This window comes from Nomia melanderi, chromosome 8, assembly GCF_051020985.1.
Source record: "Nomia melanderi isolate GNS246 chromosome 8, iyNomMela1, whole genome shotgun sequence".
Classification (NCBI taxonomy): Eukaryota; Metazoa; Arthropoda; class Insecta; order Hymenoptera; family Halictidae; genus Nomia; species Nomia melanderi.
In genome coordinates this window covers 7,924,610-7,944,604 of record NC_135006.1, presented here as the reverse complement: position 1 = coordinate 7,944,604, position 19,995 = coordinate 7,924,610, and the positions used below count along the sequence as shown (strand labels likewise).

The following is a 19,995-nucleotide window of genomic DNA, read 5'->3' as shown; positions in this document are numbered from 1 at the left end:
TGAGGAGAAAGAGCTCTCTATATCTATTTTCACTTGTTTGTTGAATGTTACATAATGAGGGAGCGCTGATCGAAAGTCACTAGCATGAGGGATAGTACCTAGTTCGACACTTCTGCTGTAGCGTAATGATTTAAAATTCATGATATATTAGAATAAATATTATTTTAATAATAGCATTGAATATTGTCAGTTGAAGAAACTTTCTTGAATCAAAAGAAACGTAAACAAGTTAATTACTAATAGAGCGCAGAGTACATACATCAGCATTACATTTAGTGCCATAGAGCCTTGTATCATAGAAAAGAATACTGTTCTTGTAGTCGCTTTCGGGAAAGCAAAAATGGCAATGATTTATAATACTATCACAGAGGACAATTCTTACCTACATAAGTACATTATCTATCTTTAGAATATTTCATGGTTTCAATTTAGTAACATTTTCAAAGCATTAATGTATTAACTTCATCAATTCAAAACAGTAAATTGTCGAAGTTGTATAATGTTTAATCACAAATTCAAATTTTGTAATAACCATATTTCAAATTCTACATAAATGTGTTTAAAGTACAGAGTTATTTTGTACAATAAGTACAAATAAATGTTTTTGTAACTATTGTCTGATCTGTCAGATCTAAAAATAGTACTAGCAGTATCTAGGGATATTTTAATTATTTAACTTGGTAAGATAAATTGACGATCAACTCCAGGAGTATGCGCCTTAGCTTCATTCGTTCGGCGACAATGGCGGCAGACCTTGATCGGTTTCAACAGCTTTTAAATACACTTGTTAGCACGGATAACGATGCCAGATCACAAGCAGAGGTGCGTACACGTTTTATAATTTTTACATACGTATTTTGTATGTATTAATGTTTATAACAACACATGTATCATAAAATGAGATACTTCAATTCTCGAGCACGTTGCCAACGTGTTGTCAGACCTCGCATGTGAGTAGCATTCACCGATTATTTATATAGAATTATACATGTAACTTATGATGCATAATAAAATATCATTGTATAGTGTTAACCAGATCATTCTACAGTAAATCTAACACACAAAAAAGAAGAATACTGACAAGTGTTTAGAACAACTTAATAAAATCCAAAATGGTGTCGTACAGAAGCATGCACCCGCCAATCTTTTACAAAGATCCAATTCAATTTAAATTCCATTGTAATATGAATTTCTTAAAAATTGAATATACAATTTATATTTGTTTAATATTTTCATCAATATTAAAGTAAAACAGTTTCCATTTGTGTAATTGTATTTTCCATAACGTGATTACTCGGTAAGATTGATAATTTGTGTATTCGCTTTCCCGCCTACACGCAACCGTTTTCGGTTTGATTTCCGGCATTCCTGAACGTGCTTTGGATGTTACAGGAAGTACCTTTATTCACATGGACCTCGATGCGCAATTATGACCACTTTATTGTTGCTATTATAATAAATATTTTGTGTATCCATTTTTTTCTTATTATATAATTTAAGATGAATAAGATATACCACTGTTTAATATTATAAGGCAACATGTGCTTTATTTTATTTTCCTTTCTTTCTATTTATTGAATAATTTTTTAATGAATACTATTTGTTAGAATATTTTTAAATTCTCTAAATTATAAATTAACAATGATTATTGATAGTCTGGAAATTATGCTTTATCCGATAAAATATATTTAAGGTATTAGGTACCAATGTATGATTGATCAATCTGTTTGAAACAAACAATTAATATTAGTTTCAGTTATAATAAATATTCCATTAAGTATTATAACTATTAAATATTTTAGGAGGCATACAATAATTTACCATTGGAAAGGAAGGTGACATTTCTCTTAACATCGTTATGCAATGCCACGCTTGTCGAAGAAATGCGTGCTATGGCTGCAGTTTTATTACGCAGACTCTTTTCATCAGAGTTTGTGGATTTTTATCCAACAGTAATTATGCATTTCCATTAACTATTACATATAATTTTATACTTTTATTTTAATTCAATTCATTTATTCTTTATATTCTTATATAATAGAAGTATAGTAATCATGGCTTTTTAATAGATATAGAAGAGTCTAACACTAAAATAATTTTAAATCATATAATACATTTTAAAGTTTATGCCAGCAACTATTGCCAATAAGAAACTGGTCTTCCTAACTTCTAAATGAGAAATTATTACCATGTGTTTATTATGTATGTCATTAGTATTTTATTAAATTCAAATTTTGTATTAATCGTATACAATCCATGTAAGTTATTAAATTACATTTGGTTCAACTGTGTTAGACATTAGTATACACAGATAAACTTACCAAATTCAAATTTTATTAATTTCAAAATTCAATTAAAATAGTAAATCACTTTATCAAAATAAATCATAATTGACTGTAATAAAGAAGTATTTAAAGTAAATACATATCTTGTAATCATTATGTAAATTTTATTACAATTCTACCTTAGATTCCGCCAGAAGCACAAGCTCAGCTGAAAGAACAAATTTTATTGTCTGTTCAAAATGAACAGACAGAAACTATTCGACGGAAAGTTTGTGAAGTTGCAGCTGAAGTTGCACGAAACTTGATTGATGAAGATGGTAATAATCAGTGGCCAGAATTTTTGCAGTTCCTATTCCAATGTGCTAATAGTCCTTTGCCAGCACTAAAAGAAAGCGCTCTTCGAATGTTCACGTAAGTTCATAATATAGAGTCTATATTTTCAAATATATATTTATACACATAAATTTATACATATAGATCCGTCCCAGGCGTTTTTGCAAATCAACAAGCAAATTACCTTGATCTTATTAAACAAATGTTGCAGCAGTCTCTCATGGATTCTACAAATTACGAGGTAATTGTAATTAAAATTTGTATGAAATAATTTCTTTACAATATATTAAAATTTGATATGGAAGACTGATACACGAGATTCGTTTACTCGTTCATCTCGTCACTGGATTTTCCTATAAAAAATTGCCTTCTGATGACTGTAACTTGTGAAGATTTAATTTACAGACAGATACGGGGCATACAAGAAATATTATTTCATGTATCTGTCAAACCTGTTACACTGATTCATATAAAACAATGTTTGCAAATGTTAGCATTTGATTTTAATATAAATACGATTACAATAAATAATAAATTCAATTATTTAGGTCAGGTTTCAAGCTGTAAGAGCAATTGCAGCATTTATTATTTTGCACGATACAGAAGACAATATACAAAAACACTTCTCAGAGCTACTACCTGCAGTTGTACAAGTAACTGCTGAGTCAGTAGAGAAACAAACAGATGACGCTCTTTTAAAAGTTTTGATTGATTTGGCAGGATCGACGCCCAAATTTCTCAGATTTCAGTTAGGAAATATAATGGAAATGTGTATGAAAATATTTTCTAATGAAGAAATGCCAGATTCTTGGAGACAATTAGCGTTAGAAGTATTAGTAACATTATCAGAAACTGCTCCTGCCATGGTACGTAAAGTAGGCGGAAAATATATTGTATCTTTAGTACCACTAGTATTAAAGATGATGACAGACATAGAGGAGGATAAAAATTGGAGCTTTGCTGACAAGATTGTCGACGATGATAATGACAGTAACAATGTTGTTGCTGAAAGTGCTTTAGACAGATTAGCATGTGGTTTAGGTGGTAAAACAATGCTACCACAAATTGTACAGAATATTCCTTCGATGTTAAATAATAGCGACTGGAAATACAGGTAATTACTTTCTATTTACATACTTTTATTTTTTTACAATTTCATTGTCATCACAGAAATGTCAGCGTTTATATGCCTTATGCAAATAATTGCGTTACATCTGTGATAGAGTAACCTGTGAGGTTATTCTCCGTTTCCATTTATCGTTCTGATAAATAGTTACGTGAGGTCCTTCCAGGATGTTCTTTTCAGGGAGTTGACAATAATTTCATAAAATTATTATTGTCATAGTTTTGGAACAAACATTACATATTTGTTTACATATGTGTATTAAATAATCTACGAAATTTTATTATGACTCTAAATATTTGTATTTAGGCATGCAGCTCTTATGGCAATTTCTGCGGTGGGAGAAGGTTGTCATAAACAAATGGAAGCAATATTACCACAAATCATGGATGGAGTCATTCAGTACCTACAAGATCCGGTAAATTGAATCATACTTGTAAATTAAATTTACAGCCCATGAATAGAGTCAGCAGCTGTGTTCAATTTGTGAACACAATAGCGTTACATTCATGGCAGAGTAAAACAGAAGTTTGGTATTTGACCACATTGTCGTTTTGACAATATGTGTGTTAAAATACCCGCTTTTGAGTTTCAGAGAGTTGACTAATTTTAATTAGTCATAGTCATGGAACATACAACATAAATGTTAAGTTAATGTTTAAATATATCGTTATAATTTTTATTTATTAAATCTATGTTTTTTAGCACCCTCGTGTAAGATATGCTGCTTGTAACGCGGTGGGTCAAATGTCAACCGATTTTGCACCTACATTTGAAAAGAAATTCCACAATAAAGTTATTCCCGGATTGTTAATGGTTTTGGATGATAATGCAAATCCAAGAGTTCAAGCTCATGCAGGTGCAGCCCTTGTGAACTTCAGCGAAGATTGTCCGAAATACATATTAACACCATATTTAGATGCTATTATGGCTAAATTGGAATCAATACTTACTGCGAAATTTCAGGAACTAGTCGAAAAGGGAACGAAACTCGTTCTTGAACAAGTACGTATGTCATAGTTGAAATATTAAACATATAAATTAAATTACTCATTACACAGCAATTTTTGTAATTTAATATTGTTTTTATGAAAGGTCGTGACAACCATTGCGTCGGTAGCCGATACTTGTGAAGAACAGTTTGTAACATATTATGACAGACTAATGCCATGCTTAAAATATATTATACAAAATGCAAATCTTCAAGAACACAAAATGCTTCGAGGTAAAACTATCGAATGTGTGAGTCTTATAGGACTTGCAGTTGGGCCTGAAAAGGTAATTAAATAAAATTATAAAGTAATTGTATAATATATATTTTATCGCATTTTATTATATTTTTTCGATTGTATAGTTTATTGCAGATGCCAGTGAAGTTATGGATATGTTATTAAAAACCCATTCAGAAGGAGACCTTCCAGATGATGATCCACAAACAAGTTATTTAATATCTGCTTGGGCTCGAATTTGTAAAATTCTTGGTAACTCATCATATTGTTTCCACATTATATTAATGTTTCCAAAGAATTATCAAAGTCCTAACTTCCGTGAAATTCTTCTAATTTTGTTTTAAAATTGTAGTTTTATTATGATATAGAAGAATATTTTTATGTAAAAGGAACTATATTTGATACTTCTTTAAATGTGAGTCTGTTTTCAAAGAGAATTAGGAGAGTTCCAAAAGTACATTTATGTAATTTATTAAATCTATAATAGTATTTAAATAAAATTTTCATTATTAAAAAATGTAAAATAACATTTCAATATTTTCAGGTAAACAGTTTGAACAATATTTGCCACTGGTAATGGGTCCAGTTTTACGTACAGCATCTATGAAACCTGAAGTCGCTTTACTTGATAATGAAGATATGGAGGGTATGGAAGATGTGGATTGGGAATTTGTCTCTCTTGGAGAACAGCAAAACTTTGGAATCAAAACAGCTGGATTAGAAGATAAAGCTTCTGCCTGTGAAATGCTAGTTTGTTACGCGCGAGAATTAAAAGAAGGTTTCGCGGATTATGCAGAAGAAGTAGTACGATTAATGGTTCCCATGTTGAAGTTTTACTTCCATGATGGTGTTAGAACAGCGGCTGCTGCAAGTTTACCGTACCTTCTTGACTGTGCAAAAATAAAAGGTTACAGAAGTTATAAAAGAATTTGAGAACCTTTATGTATTAACTGTTTGAGTACCACGCAACACGATTGTGCTGATCGCTTTACACGTTAAAAAGTGACACTGTGTCTGAATGTAAACAAGATTCAACTGTTGACGTGTTTAGATTTTACAGTGTATTAATAACGTTACTATTTAAAATGGTCTTACTAAACTGAAACTTCAGCTCTCATTATTTTCACAGTAGCTAAACGTTACCTACTTATCAGAATTACAATTACTGCTATAGGCATAAAATATAGCACAATCATGTTGTCTTGGCACTTTTCGATTGGATTTCTGAAACAATAGGTTAGTATATTTAAATACATATAATAATTACATTACAGGTCCACAATATCTTGAAGGAATGTGGGCGTACATCTGCCCAGACCTTCTAAACGCTATTGATACGGAACCGGAATCTGAAGTCCTATTGGAATTATTATATTCATTAGCTAAGTGTATTGAAACACTTGGTACTGGTTGTTTAGGAGCACAACCTATGGCTGAGCTTTTACGTATATTAGATAAGTTACTTAATAAGCATTTTGAAAGAGCAGTTGCCAGATTGGAAAAACGTAAAGATGAAGATTACGATGAGGTACGATTGTGATTTAATATATATTTATTTATTTATATGTTGTTCTATAAGTTTTTATTTATTGCACGTTTTGAAATAGATTAATAAGACGTGGGGAAAATGTTATTTAGTCGAATAACGTTAGAACATCTAAAAAAAGACCAATGAGTGCCGTTTTCAAATGTACCAATATCAGTTTTCATGTTTATGTTAGGTTGTCGAAGAACAGCTTGCAGATGAAGACGATGAGGATGTATATACACTAAGTAAAATAGCAGATATCCTACATGCCCTATTTACAACTCACGAAGCATCGTTCTTCCCATATTTCGATCAAATTTGTGGGCATTTTGTAAAATTGTTAAGTCCTGAAAGATCTTGGTCGGATCATCAATGGGCTTTGTGTGTCTTTGACGATGTGATAGAATTTGGTGGGCCCGAGTGCGCAAAATACCAAGAATATTTTCTTCGGCCAATGATACAATATGTGTCAGACACATCAGCGGAAGTTAGACAGGCAGCAGCTTACGGTTGTGGAGTTTTGGGGCTATATGGGGGAGAAGCATTTGCTCAAGCATGTGCAGAAGCCTTACCTAGGTTAATGGAAGTTATAAATGATCCAGAGTCTAGATCTCCAGAAAATGTTAATCCTACTGAAAATGCTATTTCTGCAGTAACAAAAATTCTTAAATATAATAATAAAGCCATTAATGTTGATGAAATACTTCCTCATTGGTAAATCTTTCATTTATACTAGAGTGTTTCCTTGAAAATCTCTGAAATATTTCATTTAAATCAATTAAAAATTTTCCATACTACTTATGATCGGAAAACATCAACATTTCGTTACAAACTCTCTCGATGCACATTTGTCATATGAGAACATTGATAAAGTAAACACATTAAAATGAAGCAAAATAAATCACTCTTAACAACGCGATTCATTTGATGACACGATTTTGATGAAATCAGAAGGAAGATTTAACCCTTTCATTACGAACGCCGGATGTATACGACGTATACACGATGACCTGGTTGTACAAGCGCAATCGATGATGAAATCTGCCGTTTCTTATATAATTAACAGAATTTTGTATAAGGCTCACAGGGAGAGGGCCAGACATAAAAATCTATTTTGAATGAAACCATATGCACGACATAGTACGTATCTAGAAATGAAAAACCCTCATGGCTTTTTGATAATGCTTCTCCGTTTTCGAAATAAAATGAGTTTTAAGTTTGTATGTTACTGTAATAAGACGATTAGAAGAAACCTACTACAACAAGGTGACGTTCCAAATCTCCATACTTGGAATTCTTTTTTTTTCTCTGCTTTTCTGTGTTTTCCTTTGAATTATAATCTCTAAGTAACTTGTATGTTATTATTGTAATATCATTTATCGTCTTATTACAGTAACATGCAAACTTGAAGCTCATTTTTTCCGAAATTTGCAATGAAAAAAGTCATGAGAGTTTTTCATTTCTAGATATGTATTATAACATGCATAAGGTTTTACCCTATAACAGATTTTTATGTCTGGCCCTGTCCTTGTTAAACTTGTACGCTAAAGACTGGCCTCGTGCAATGTCATAACGAAAGGATGAAAAATGTTCGAACATTCAAGAAGTAAATTTCAGAGTTTAGCAGTTCGAGACTTTCAAGGAATTATTGCATATGTATATTATATTAATGATTAGTTATAACAAATATTGCATTTTTGTTATTTAAATGTAGGTTGTCTTGGTTACCAGTAGTAGAAGACGAAGATGAAGCACCTTACGTATATGGATATCTTTGCGATCTTATTGAAGCAAATCATGTAGCAGTTTTAGGGCCAAACAATGCAAATCTACCTCGACTAATAAGTTTCTTTGCTGAAGCACTTCACAGAGATGCAGTACCATCAGATAATATTGTTATGGGCAGAATTCTTAGTATTGTTAGACAAATACAGGTACATGACAACCAGACTTATATAACTCTATATGTTACTCATTGTTATATTATAAATAATATTTTTCGTTTGTTTTAGAACAACGAGTCTATGTTCCAAGCATGCATAAATGCATTGACAGCAGATCAGCAACAAGCATTACACGAAGCACTTAGTGCACAGCCTACTAATTAGCCATTTGTTTTTTATCCCCGAACTTAAACGCCTTAACATAAAAGAGAAAAAAACACATTTGCTTTAATAAAGCTTATCGTGAAATCACAGACTTTAGGTAGCTACATTATACCTACGGAACGTTTGCTCCAGCCTAATTATAAAGAGAGACACTATACCGTATGTAACTATTTGACACGACGCGCATATTTGTTAATTATATTTCACTAATAGGTACAATACTCTTCCCGTTTTTTACTATTTGGAATTGCTGCAAATTACGTGAAATGAAATTCACGCTCATCAACACACTCAGCGACGTATTATACATTGCGCATAAATCTAAGAATGTAAACATAAACTAAAACATAAGCGAGTTCGCATTGACGAAAATTTTTTTAACTAGTTTCCTGTTTGCATTACTCGTAAGGAACAGCAATATAATATAACCAGATGTACATATGTGGATTCATTTTGAACACAACAAAATTACTACAATATTACACTTCCCGCCATTGATAGCCGAACGATGCTAAATTTTTTAATTACAGCTTTGTAAATTGCATAGTATTTTTAAATATAAATGATAGCTTTGTTCCGCGAACATCAAAATCTTCTTTTGTCACTGCGATCTCTTATTTGTCCCAATTATTTGCATTCTGAAACTATTTATTCGGAAGAATAATAAAACTATAAAAAGTGAAAAATATATTGGAAAGTCACCAACTTATTGCCATCAAATAATGGCAGAATATATTGTGATTTAGGTATTTTATTATTAAATTTAGGTACAGTAAATGTTATTTAATAATAATATTGATAATATTACAGCGTTGAAGTTAGACGGAGCCGTATACGATGACTTGAAATGAAACGTAATGAACTTCAAAAAGTTTTAAGTCTTGAATGATATAATTCGTAGTATACTATAACACCTGCTAACTCTGACATTTCTCGAATTCAGATTGAAAGAAACCGGTATTTTCAGTTTAATGAAATTTTATTTGATTTTGTAATTTTACAGCTGATTTATATTAACTTATTACACTTATTTAGCTGTAATTTTACACTTATTTGTTGTTGTGACATCTGCAGATGGGAAAAAAGATAATGCTGGGCATTACGTTTCTTCAACATTATTGTATAACAAGAATATAAATTAAGGACAACAATGTTACAAATGAAATGACTGAGAGGAATAGCGAAATTACAACTTCCTGTTCTTGTTGCTATTTATTTATACACAACAATTGACATAATATTTACTGTTGCATGCAAACTTGCAATGGAAAATATACTTCATATAAAATTTGCGGCTAGTTGCAACATAAAATCCTTAAAAAAAAATTTTTGTTACGATATATGTAAGGGAATAGAAATAATGGTCGAACATTTATTTGTATATATATATATCAAAGTATATTAATATTAAATAAATACATAAAGTTGAATTACATAAATGTAATTATCATTGATAAATCGTAGGCACTATTTCAATTATTTCATAAAGATCAATATAAGCCGTATAAAATATACTATGGGTGAATGTGAACATCTTATTAAATTGAATGAAGGACTGTTTATGCGATATGCGGTAACAAAATATGTCGACGCAAAAACATAAAAAGTAAAATTATAATTCTTATAATTATATAGAGATTATTTTAAAGTTAAAATAAATTAATTAAAATAAATACCAGCTTTTTTAACTGATTCTTTTATTTCACCTTTAAAACCGGTATATTTTTTACTTACTTAAAGCTAAATATTTATGGAGTATATTTTTAAAAAAATTTAATTTATTATCGGACTTCGGAATTTTTATGCATATTTGATGATTACGAAATTCGTAAAACGTAAGAAAACATTTTCGCTGTTAACGATTAATGACGTTCCTACTTTATTTTTACCATATGGAATCTTGGTAAGTAAAATAAATTTTTCTTCTTATCACATTTATTATAAAATAATTCATGAAAATAGGAATTTGCATAAAAATAATTATTAAATTATAATCTAAAATTCTAATTACAGTTGCATTGCTTACTTCTTGGCGTTTACTACAATTCAAGATAGTGTTTCTAATTCAGTGAAGTTACTTACATTCATCATAACAATCTTTCCCGCATTACATTTCAAAAGTAAACATATCAAACATTTTTGATAACGCAATTTTTAGATAAATAACGTTAATACATTATATTTCACAACCATATTTAAAATTTAGAATAATACGAGTATTTTAAATGCCAAACACTTCCCTTATACACAGAGTGCAACGAAAATTATGGTAAAAGCAAACCGAAGATGATTCTTAGTGAAAAAATATATAGAACTATTTTCTGTATTTATAAAAAACCTTGATTTTGAGAATGTATTATTTATACATACCTTTATAATTACAAGCAAAAGAAAACACACATTATTGATAAGAATGTTCGATAAGTCACATGTAATAGCTTGCGCATTCGATATGTTTTTCAAAACTATTTTCTCGAAACCCGTTAGACGACAAAATTTTATTACGGGTTTTTTATTTATTTCTGTATAAAGAATCACCTGCTTCTTACTAGTATTATAATTTCGACCACACCCTATATATAAATGTTTATCGGGGTCTAGATAGTTCGCAAGACTTTCACGCAACTCATGATTTATTTATTCTTATAACCACATATTTCCGCGTGTCCCATCTATCCCGAGTAATTTGTTTCATGCAAACCGTTTTATAAGCGGTAGGTCAGTTGAATAGTATATAATCTGTGTTTAGGTGAATTGAAATTATATAAAAGTTTTTTTTATTATCCATATACTTTCTTGTTGAATAGTCATTACATCATATATTGCAATGCTTGATATGATAAATGGTATTCGGTAATGCACTAAATACTGTTTATATTTTTTCAAATATTTTGATTAAATATTCAAATAAATATTTATTTTAAGTATTAAATAAACATATACTGAATATTATGTAGTGGATGAAAATATTTTGTTTAGTAAAATAATTTGACTTAGATAAAATGTTACTATACTTACTTATATCATGTTTGCAAAGTTTACAACATTGTTATCAACATATTCAGCAAGATAAACAACGTCAAATTTATTTTATCGTTATACTTCCTTCAAATAGACAATTTTCACCGACATTTCAATACAAGGATAATTAAAGAATGATATCTAACAAAATTTATCATAAAAATTATAAAACATTTAATCGATTTATTTCGTATAGAGTATGTAATTCTTAATATACGATATGAATATTTTACTTTTAATTACTTTCTTACTTTAACTTTAAATTACTTTCCTAAGAAACAGCATGTTAATAAAAATAATGTTATCATATATTATTTCTTTCTAAATTAAATACATACATACTTATGCGCATGTGATATTACAAATATGTGACGCCTTTGATCATCCGATATTACGTCATCATTTCCCCCCTCTTTCATAAGTGGCGGTCATTTTGTTGTGAAACTCCTTTCTACGTAGATGTGAGTGCATTTCAAGTTCATTTCATAAAATTAAGTGATTTTATTCATTGTGTAAAATTGACTTTTAGTATATTTACTTCAACAATTGTAAAGTATATATGGTTTAGCAATCAATTTTAAAACGTATGTTACTTTATACTGTGAGGAACTTTAAATCATATCAATCCTTTTTTGTGCAGCGCCTTTAAGGCGGTAATTTTAAAATTAATTTTTTGTGTAACAAATCAATGTTTTATCTTTATCATGTTATCGTTATACAATTTTGATATTATTTGACAATAGAAAGTGAATATTAATGTTCATAAATTTGTATAAAGAATTTATATTAATTTCATAGATAATTAGTTATAATCAAAATAAATTATTTCAACTACAAACTAATTTAGATTGATATGTAATATGTCTTAAAATGCTTAATTTCATTGATTTTTTATACGATTTTTTTCTTATCAATGATAATAATAAAGAGTCTTAGTTTAGAATATGCACCTAATAAAATATATTTCTGTGATTTTATTTTCGGAATGTGTGAAAACAGAACTAGATTTAAATAAAGGTTTTGGTATGGCTTCTTGCCCTCAATTGTGATTTCTATGTTCTTTTAACGTAGAACGCACACACGGATACTTCTCACTTTATTACCTGAGGATTCATAGTGCTGTTATTCGGTCCTGGTTGTGTATTGAAGCGCGTGCAGTGTGCAGAATATCCACGACAAGTGTCGTGGCGAGTGTCTGCTGGGTCAGCTGTTAAATAGTATGTAACTGTAATGTTAAATGTGGAATACCTGTTAAAGTTTGTATGAAGTATTCTTTATAATTCATATTGTTAAAGTGTTTTGCAAAAATTCACCGATGTTAGAGTTTAATGAATTTTTAACGGAACACTTCGATTTTTCGTCACATCCTATGACTTCTTCATGTAGTAGTTGTACGTAACAAAATTAGGGCGTGAAAAGGTTCGTTTAACTTAACTGAATTTTTAAAAATTGAAAAGGAAATATGTTCAATGTCTGATAGTACACACAACGATAGACTAACGAAAGCCGGGTCGTTAAGTTACCGAGTTTTACACGTTTCTTGTATCAAATTATCATTCCGCTGTGGGTATTGTATTTATGAGTCACGCGTTTTGGTTACATTTTGACTCTTATATTCGTCTTTTTTTTAATGTTTTATGTATATGTAACATTTTAATCATTTTTACAAGATGGGTGAATATCTATAAATTTCATTAAAAAATAATCTATAATATTACACATGACTAATTTGCAACAATTTTGACACATTCATAATTGCTTTTCGGAAATTGAACAACTATTTACAGATATTTTATAGTTACAATGATTTATAAATTTAAAGCTGTACGATAAAATGTATTCATTATTTAAATTAACGTATAAAAATCGGGTAAATTTCTGCTTTATGTATATGTCACGAAATATAACGTAAAAAATAATGTCGTGAAACTAAGCTATAAACAACATCTGTTTTTTCATTGTGTTTTATTGACACATTAAATGTTATTGTATGTATTTATAGATTTTCTTAATTTTATAAAGTACTTCCGAAAATTTTTTGTTTCCTTGTTTTTAAATTAACCTTCAGTGTAATATATACATTACATCACATATGTATAAATCTATGAATTATTTTTATAACAGTGATTCCAATTTTTTTGCTTTCAGATATTTAGTTTTATATTTAAACACATGCTTAATAGTTGATTTCTTGTTGATTACAATTCTTATTACTGACAATTATTTATATCATATAATAGGATTTATATGGGCCAGAGATTGAAATAGTAGAAAATGTCTAGAAAACGTGCTAGAGAAGAAACTATGTTGAATTCTACATCACATTCGAATACCCAAAATGGGGAAGATGCATCTTGTTCTACAGAAGACTCACAAATTTATCCTGTAAGTATGTTTCAGTACTTTAACAAATATATGTATATGTTTTATTTATAATTTACTTTTTATAATGATGTACATAGTTTTACCTTCTGTAAAATATTTAATTTTCTGATGAGAAATGTAGTGTTTACGTTATATATAATGTTAATGTTATTACTTATTGTTTATTATATTATTTTTTCACTATTTCTGTGAAGGTAATAACAGTGTAAATAATATGTTAATAAGAAATACATTGATCAAAGTGTTACAGAATGAATTTTTAAAATTATATATTAAATACTTTGTTCTCGATCATATAAATCATTATCAGTTATTATGTTTATAACATTAATCTACATTTTTATATTATGTTTTATGATATATTCATATCAAACAATATGGAATTTATGTATAAATCAAAAACTTATCTGTAATCGTTCAAAGATAATTTGTCTTAATGTCAAAGTCAAAATATATAATCCTACTGATATTTCGTATGATAAAGGTAATGTTGTGATATGATGCAATATCGTTGGTATATCTGGCAGATATAATACTGTGAATACATCTAAAGTATATCCAAGTAATATTGCTTAACACATTCGTGACCAGTGTTTAATTCAATAGCAATCTTTATAGCTATAATATTTTACAAAATGCAACATATCGCCATGATAAAATGAAAATAAAATTCAAGAAAGAAATCTCGTTAACTTTCTACACGTCACACTATGTGTTATGATTTTAGATACAAACACACGTGAAAGTAATTTAATTTTTGTTATCAAAATACAAAATGTTAAACATCACAAATATGTGACGCTGGTCACAAACGTGTTAATGTCTTGCAAGTAAGTATATTGATATACAGTGTGAAACATAATACACTTTTTAATGTATCAAAGGAAAGTATTTATAAAAATTTGTATACAAAGAACATATTACAATTGGAAAAACTGTTTATCTCAGTACAATAAGATTATTATTCTCAGAAGAACAAAATATTATTTTTGATAAAAAAAACATTTTTTAATATCATTAACAGTTGGTGGCAATGACTTGGGGGACCAACAGGACATCAAATAATGAATCAGATCAAATTTCACTAAAAAAATATAATAGTGAAATTTCTGTTTGCTACAAAGAACTTCCAGTGAGTTCAATTTTTTTTTTTTAATAATTTTTATTATATTAAACGTAATAATTCATATATTTTCGTTTAAAATTAATCAGTTACAATTTTTATTATTATGTTTATAAATGAAGTGTACTATTACTTATTTTCTGAGTAAATCATTGTTACTTACAAATATTATTTAAAAATTAGTAATTATAATGATGGTTTTAATTAAATAGTTATTTTTATTAACACATTCCATGCCAATAAAAATCTTTACTTTTTAGTAGTATTGTAAAAATTGATATAAGATTTAATCCAAATATGTTATTATATTAAGTGGTTATTATGATTTATACAACTGTATTTACTACTTTTTATTATAACATTGAGTCAATGAAAACTGTCATATACATAATCAGAGTTTCAAAAATATATATATACAGTGTGTTAATGGGTTTCTTAATATTATTTTGTATATACATGATTTAAACATTTTTACTTTAATTTTTGTAATGTTTATTATCTTGTTATTATATTAATTAATGTATTTCAGTCTATTTGTAAGGAAGCTCCATTCAGTGATGAACCTGAAGCACTTGTTGAAAGGAATGCATGTGATTATAATATTCGTATAACATTGAAAATGGCAAAAAGTGGTAAAGGTTAGTTTAAGTGGGTAGTAGTCAGGTAAAAACATTAAAGTTTTGTTTGAAATGTTTATTAATAACATAATATTTATTTTAGCCCCTAGGAAAGTCAGGGTATACGCAGATGGTATTTATGATCTCTTTCATCAAGGACATGCACGACAACTCTTACAAGCAAAAAACATTTTTCCTAATGTATATCTGATTGTTGGAGGTATGTGTAATAAATATAATTTTATTATAGTATTTGAAATATAAATATAATATTGAGTATAAATGTGTTTTAAATGAAATATATTGTACAACTGTGCAATGAAAAGAAAAATAAATAAATGATAAAAGAGAGATACTTGCATTATAAAATCTCTAGTCTAATTCGTTTATATTTGTTTATATTTTATAATTGTATTAATATTAATTTATATTTATTCCCTTTTATTACTTTCAAATACTATATAATTTTTATGATTTTACAGTTTGTAATGATCAACTTACTCATAGCAAAAAAGGTAGAACAGTCATGACTGATGATGAAAGGTATGATGCAGTGCGACATTGTCGATATGTAGATGAAGTAGTTAAAGATGCTCCATGGGAATTGGACGATGAATTTCTTACAAAACATAAGGTATAATTCACTATGAATAATTCCTATGTCAAAACATGTATGAAGTATCGGTAGTTTAATATTCAACATTATAGATTGATTTTGTTGCACATGATGACATACCTTATATGACGGATGATAGTACAGATGTATACGCTGCATTGAAAGCAAAAGGTATGTTTGTAGCTACACAAAGAACAGAAGGAGTATCCACATCAGATATTGTAGCCAGAATAGTTAGGGATTACGATATTTATGTAAGAAGAAATCTTGCACGAGGTTACAGTGCCAAAGAACTTAATGTTTCTTTTCTCAATGTATGTAACTAATACTACAGTGCAAAATCTAATTGCAATAGTTTGTACTAAGTTGTTTATAATTGCAGGAAAAGAAATTTCGGTTGCAAAATAAATTTGACGATTTGAAAGATAAGGGTAAACGTGTAATGGAGAACATTGGTGAAAAACGTATGGATATGATCAGCAAATGGGAAGAAAAATCTCGAGATTTTATTGATGCTTTTCTATTGCTATTTGGCAGGGAGGGCAGATTGGTGGGTATTATTTATAGAAACATTATTTTGTACTTAGTATTAAAATACATTGCAAAATATGCATTTATAAAACAATAAACAATATACCAATTAATTGACAATTTCCTCCCCTTTTTTAATCGAAGTTAATAATTGTAAAATTTTTGTAATAAAATATTTAAAAAATAGAAGTGTTCAAAAATATTGTGTGTACACGCGTATATATGTAATTGTATAATAAGCATTATATTATATCTTTATTATCATAAATTAATAAGTTTTTATCTTTTATTACTTACAGTCGACAATTTGGAATGAAAGTAAAGGTCGTCTGATGCAAGCACTATCTCCTCCTGCAAGTCCAAAAAGGGATGGTAGTCCAAATAGCAGTAATAGCAGCAATAATGATGAAGATCAAACAAGGTACATCACAGCATTCAAGTCAATTGATTAATATGCAACACCACTTCATTCTGTAACGCTTCCATACGAAAACCTTCAATACTTCACACCACCCACTTGCAGCATGTTATGTTAGTATACTATCCTATGTTAAGTCAAATGAAAATAGTATATAATAATAAATAGCTTTTCTTATGCTTATCATTAACACTCTCATAATCGTCAATAGGGAACCAACTCGTTTTAACCAACTTGCAATTTGTGCTATAACATTACATTATAAAAATGCTTATTTACTTTAAAAGTACCAAAAAATGATCTATGTATGTTCCATAATATAGATAATGTAAATCATTTCAATTTCTCAGTAAAGTTTCTTTATTTTTATTAACGAGAAAAGGAAAGAAATTAACACTTCAGCATATAAATTATATTCTAAGTTTACATAAAAGGAACCATTGACAATTATGCAAGTAAAAAAAATGCATTCAGAGTTTATTTATTTCTTTGATTTAAACTGTGCATCACAAGTTATTTCTGCGAATACAATATGAATGTAAAATTTAATAATATATCTATATCTGTTACTTGCGAATGAAAATATATTCAACTAATGTATTTATTTTACTTTACAGTCCACCACCAAAAAAGACTGGCCGTTTTGAATTCTCAAGAAGTAGTTACTACTTAAGTGATGATTATAGTGATGATGAAGAGGAAAATTTACGCTCCAAATGATAATACATTTTTTCACATTAGTTTTTTTGACCAAAAAATAATGTGTAACCTCTTCAAAAATGTTTAGAGACATTTTCATACAGTCGAGTGAACTACTGATATGAATTACAATGCTATGCTTCATAGGCTTTGTATAGCATCATTTCATACTGTTCACGGCATAAAACTTCCTGTTACGGCGTAGAAACATTTAATCCAATTATGGATTATAATATAAAGATTAGAATATGTATTATGATTATACATTACTATGATTACATTATTCAGAAATCATAAATTATTTAAAACTTCTGTTGCAACTGTTTCGAAAAATGTTTATTACTGTAACTTGCATTCTTAACTCTAAGTTCCTATGTTTAAAACAATTTTATTATGTATTTTAAATTTAATACTTTATCACGGAGTAAAATAATGTATTCTTTTATACTGCAAAACTATGTTAATTCAAATATCTGGTTAACAATTTTTAGTAATTTTCAATTATTTCATTATTAATTTTATAACATTTTTTTACAAATTACATTGCTATTAATTACTTAAATATGTTATATATTTACAGTCAATATTTTTAATATAATATATATTAAATTGTACTTCAGTTTGCAAGTAAATGTCGATATATTTATTTTATAATTATTTGTTTAACATAAGATATCAAATACATTCAAATGTTGTTTACACAAAGGTAGTATGTATGAAATCGTTTATATTTCTAACTTATTGATATAATTAAAAATACACAAGTACGAAGTAAATGAAAAATTTAACGAATGTCAAATAAACTATGTTTTAGTATGCAGAAGTGATCACAAAGAGAATACAGTAGAACGAAATCAAACGTATATTGTTTTAGTGGTAACCGTCTCTATTCATTTAATTATTAAATATAATAAAAGTTAAATTACTCAATTTTATCATTTAATACTTTGTAATTTAGAAATAGTTATCAAAAAATATATAAAAATTGTTTTTATTATTATGTTACGTCACATGTAGTAAGATTCTTATAAATTCAAATTGATAAAATTTAAGATTTTGAAATGGAATTTTTTAATTTAAGTAAATATTGTCAATGTATGAATCGTTTTTTGACAATGGTGCTTTTATTGGGAGATATTTAAGTGCAACAACCCTGGAATGGTACAACCATTTTTGTACTTTTAAATCATACTGTAGTTTTATAAAATTCTTGTATCAAAATAAAATATTTTTTTAATATACAAGTAAAATGCATGATAAAAATATTATTTATTTTTATTTTTGGTGTATAGTATACAGAATAGTATGTATTTTGTAAACAAATTAGGTATTTTGTTAATAGTGTATAATTCCAGGGCGTTAAGAGAATCAACTTCGGTATGAATTTGAAGTTGAACAAATGTGAAAAATTTATAATGCAAAGTAGATATGTAATTGTATAAACCGATGTACTTCTGTTTCTTAAGATGTACCAATGGTGCCAGAGATTGACATTTTTAATTTATGTACAGCATGCATTTCTTAAAGCGTGCAAAGAAACTTCTACAGTATGTTCATTTGTTTATTAAAGTAAGTAGTATATAAAGTAGTAATATACATACAATAATCCATCCTAAAAGTAGTATTTTCAACATCATTTTTAACATCTCTACCTAACAGCATCCACAGTTTTATGAACAGTGAAATAAATTTATTTAAGTTTGGAGTTGTTCTTTTAAAATAAAAAATTTTAAAAATAATGCAAAATTAAATTTTAAACTTCTGAAGTGAAATATTTATATGTATATACTGTGTATTATTATAAGTCATATTTTGCTTAAAAACACATATACAATGTAAAAGTAGCTATATCCATGTTATTTATATAAGAGAATAAAAGGTAACTTTATAAATTGTTTGTAATTTAATTTGTATGTACAACATATTTTACATGTTTATGTCCTTTAAATATATGGATGTTTCCTTTATTACAAGTATTT

The 19,995-nt window shown here is 28.1% G+C and overlaps 2 protein-coding genes and 1 non-coding gene across 17 annotated transcripts; all 3 read left to right on the top strand.

The window, feature by feature from the left end:
* The first annotated feature begins 707 nt into the window (after positions 1-707).
* Positions 708-8,695, top strand: Karybeta3 (karyopherin beta 3). Of its 2 annotated transcripts, XM_031975309.2 has the most exons (14): positions 708-822; positions 1,803-1,952; positions 2,470-2,696; positions 2,763-2,859; positions 3,167-3,732; positions 4,051-4,159; positions 4,447-4,746; positions 4,837-5,019; positions 5,096-5,222; positions 5,515-5,877; positions 6,245-6,498; positions 6,692-7,212; positions 8,213-8,432; positions 8,511-8,695. In XM_031975309.2, exons 1-14 carry the CDS (start codon positions 712-714, stop codon positions 8,604-8,606), a joined length of 3,324 nt encoding a protein of 1,107 aa, XP_031831169.1. In that variant the 5' UTR covers positions 708-711; the 3' UTR covers positions 8,607-8,695. The 2 variants fall into 2 exon arrangements, with proteins under 2 accessions (XP_031831169.1, XP_076225751.1); XM_076369636.1 differs by lacking the exon at positions 1,803-1,952 and having other exon boundaries at positions 719-822.
* Positions 2,918-3,044, top strand: LOC116426440 (small Cajal body-specific RNA 8). The gene has a single exon (XR_004234910.1).
* Positions 8,696-10,490: 1,795 nt separating the features above from the next.
* Positions 10,491-18,875, top strand: LOC116426425 (putative choline-phosphate cytidylyltransferase). Of its 14 annotated transcripts, none has more exons than XM_076369640.1 (11): positions 10,491-10,509; positions 12,699-12,844; positions 13,868-14,012; positions 15,037-15,144; positions 15,665-15,773; positions 15,856-15,972; positions 16,235-16,386; positions 16,461-16,682; positions 16,751-16,918; positions 17,199-17,320; positions 17,935-18,875. In XM_076369640.1, exons 3-11 carry the CDS (start codon positions 13,902-13,904, stop codon positions 18,035-18,037), a joined length of 1,212 nt encoding a protein of 403 aa, XP_076225755.1. In that variant the 5' UTR covers positions 10,491-10,509; positions 12,699-12,844; positions 13,868-13,901; the 3' UTR covers positions 18,038-18,875. The 14 variants fall into 14 exon arrangements, 13 of the variants coding, with proteins under 13 accessions (XP_076225755.1, XP_076225752.1, XP_076225757.1 ...); XR_012999069.1 differs by lacking the exon at positions 10,491-10,509 and adding an exon at positions 11,922-12,088 and having other exon boundaries at positions 17,199-17,430; XM_076369637.1 differs by lacking the exon at positions 10,491-10,509 and adding an exon at positions 11,922-12,088.
* Positions 18,876-19,995: the final 1,120 nt, after the last annotated feature.

Coding starts and splice junctions, on each gene's coding strand:
- Karybeta3 (XM_031975309.2), top strand. CDS start 712: ATGCGCCTTAGCTTCATTCGTTCGGCGACAATGGCGGCAGACCTTGAT. Junction 2,860..3,166: donor TGGATTCTACAAATTACGAG/GTAATTGTAATT, acceptor TCAATTATTTAG/GTCAGGTTTCAAGCTGTAAG. Junction 4,747..4,836: donor CGAAACTCGTTCTTGAACAA/GTACGTATGTCA, acceptor TTTTTATGAAAG/GTCGTGACAACCATTGCGTC.
- LOC116426425 (XM_076369640.1), top strand. CDS start 13,902: ATGTCTAGAAAACGTGCTAGAGAAGAAACTATGTTGAATTCTACATCA. Junction 15,774..15,855: donor AATGGCAAAAAGTGGTAAAG/GTTAGTTTAAGT, acceptor TATTTATTTTAG/CCCCTAGGAAAGTCAGGGTA. Junction 17,321..17,934: donor AATGATGAAGATCAAACAAG/GTACATCACAGC, acceptor TTTACTTTACAG/TCCACCACCAAAAAAGACTG.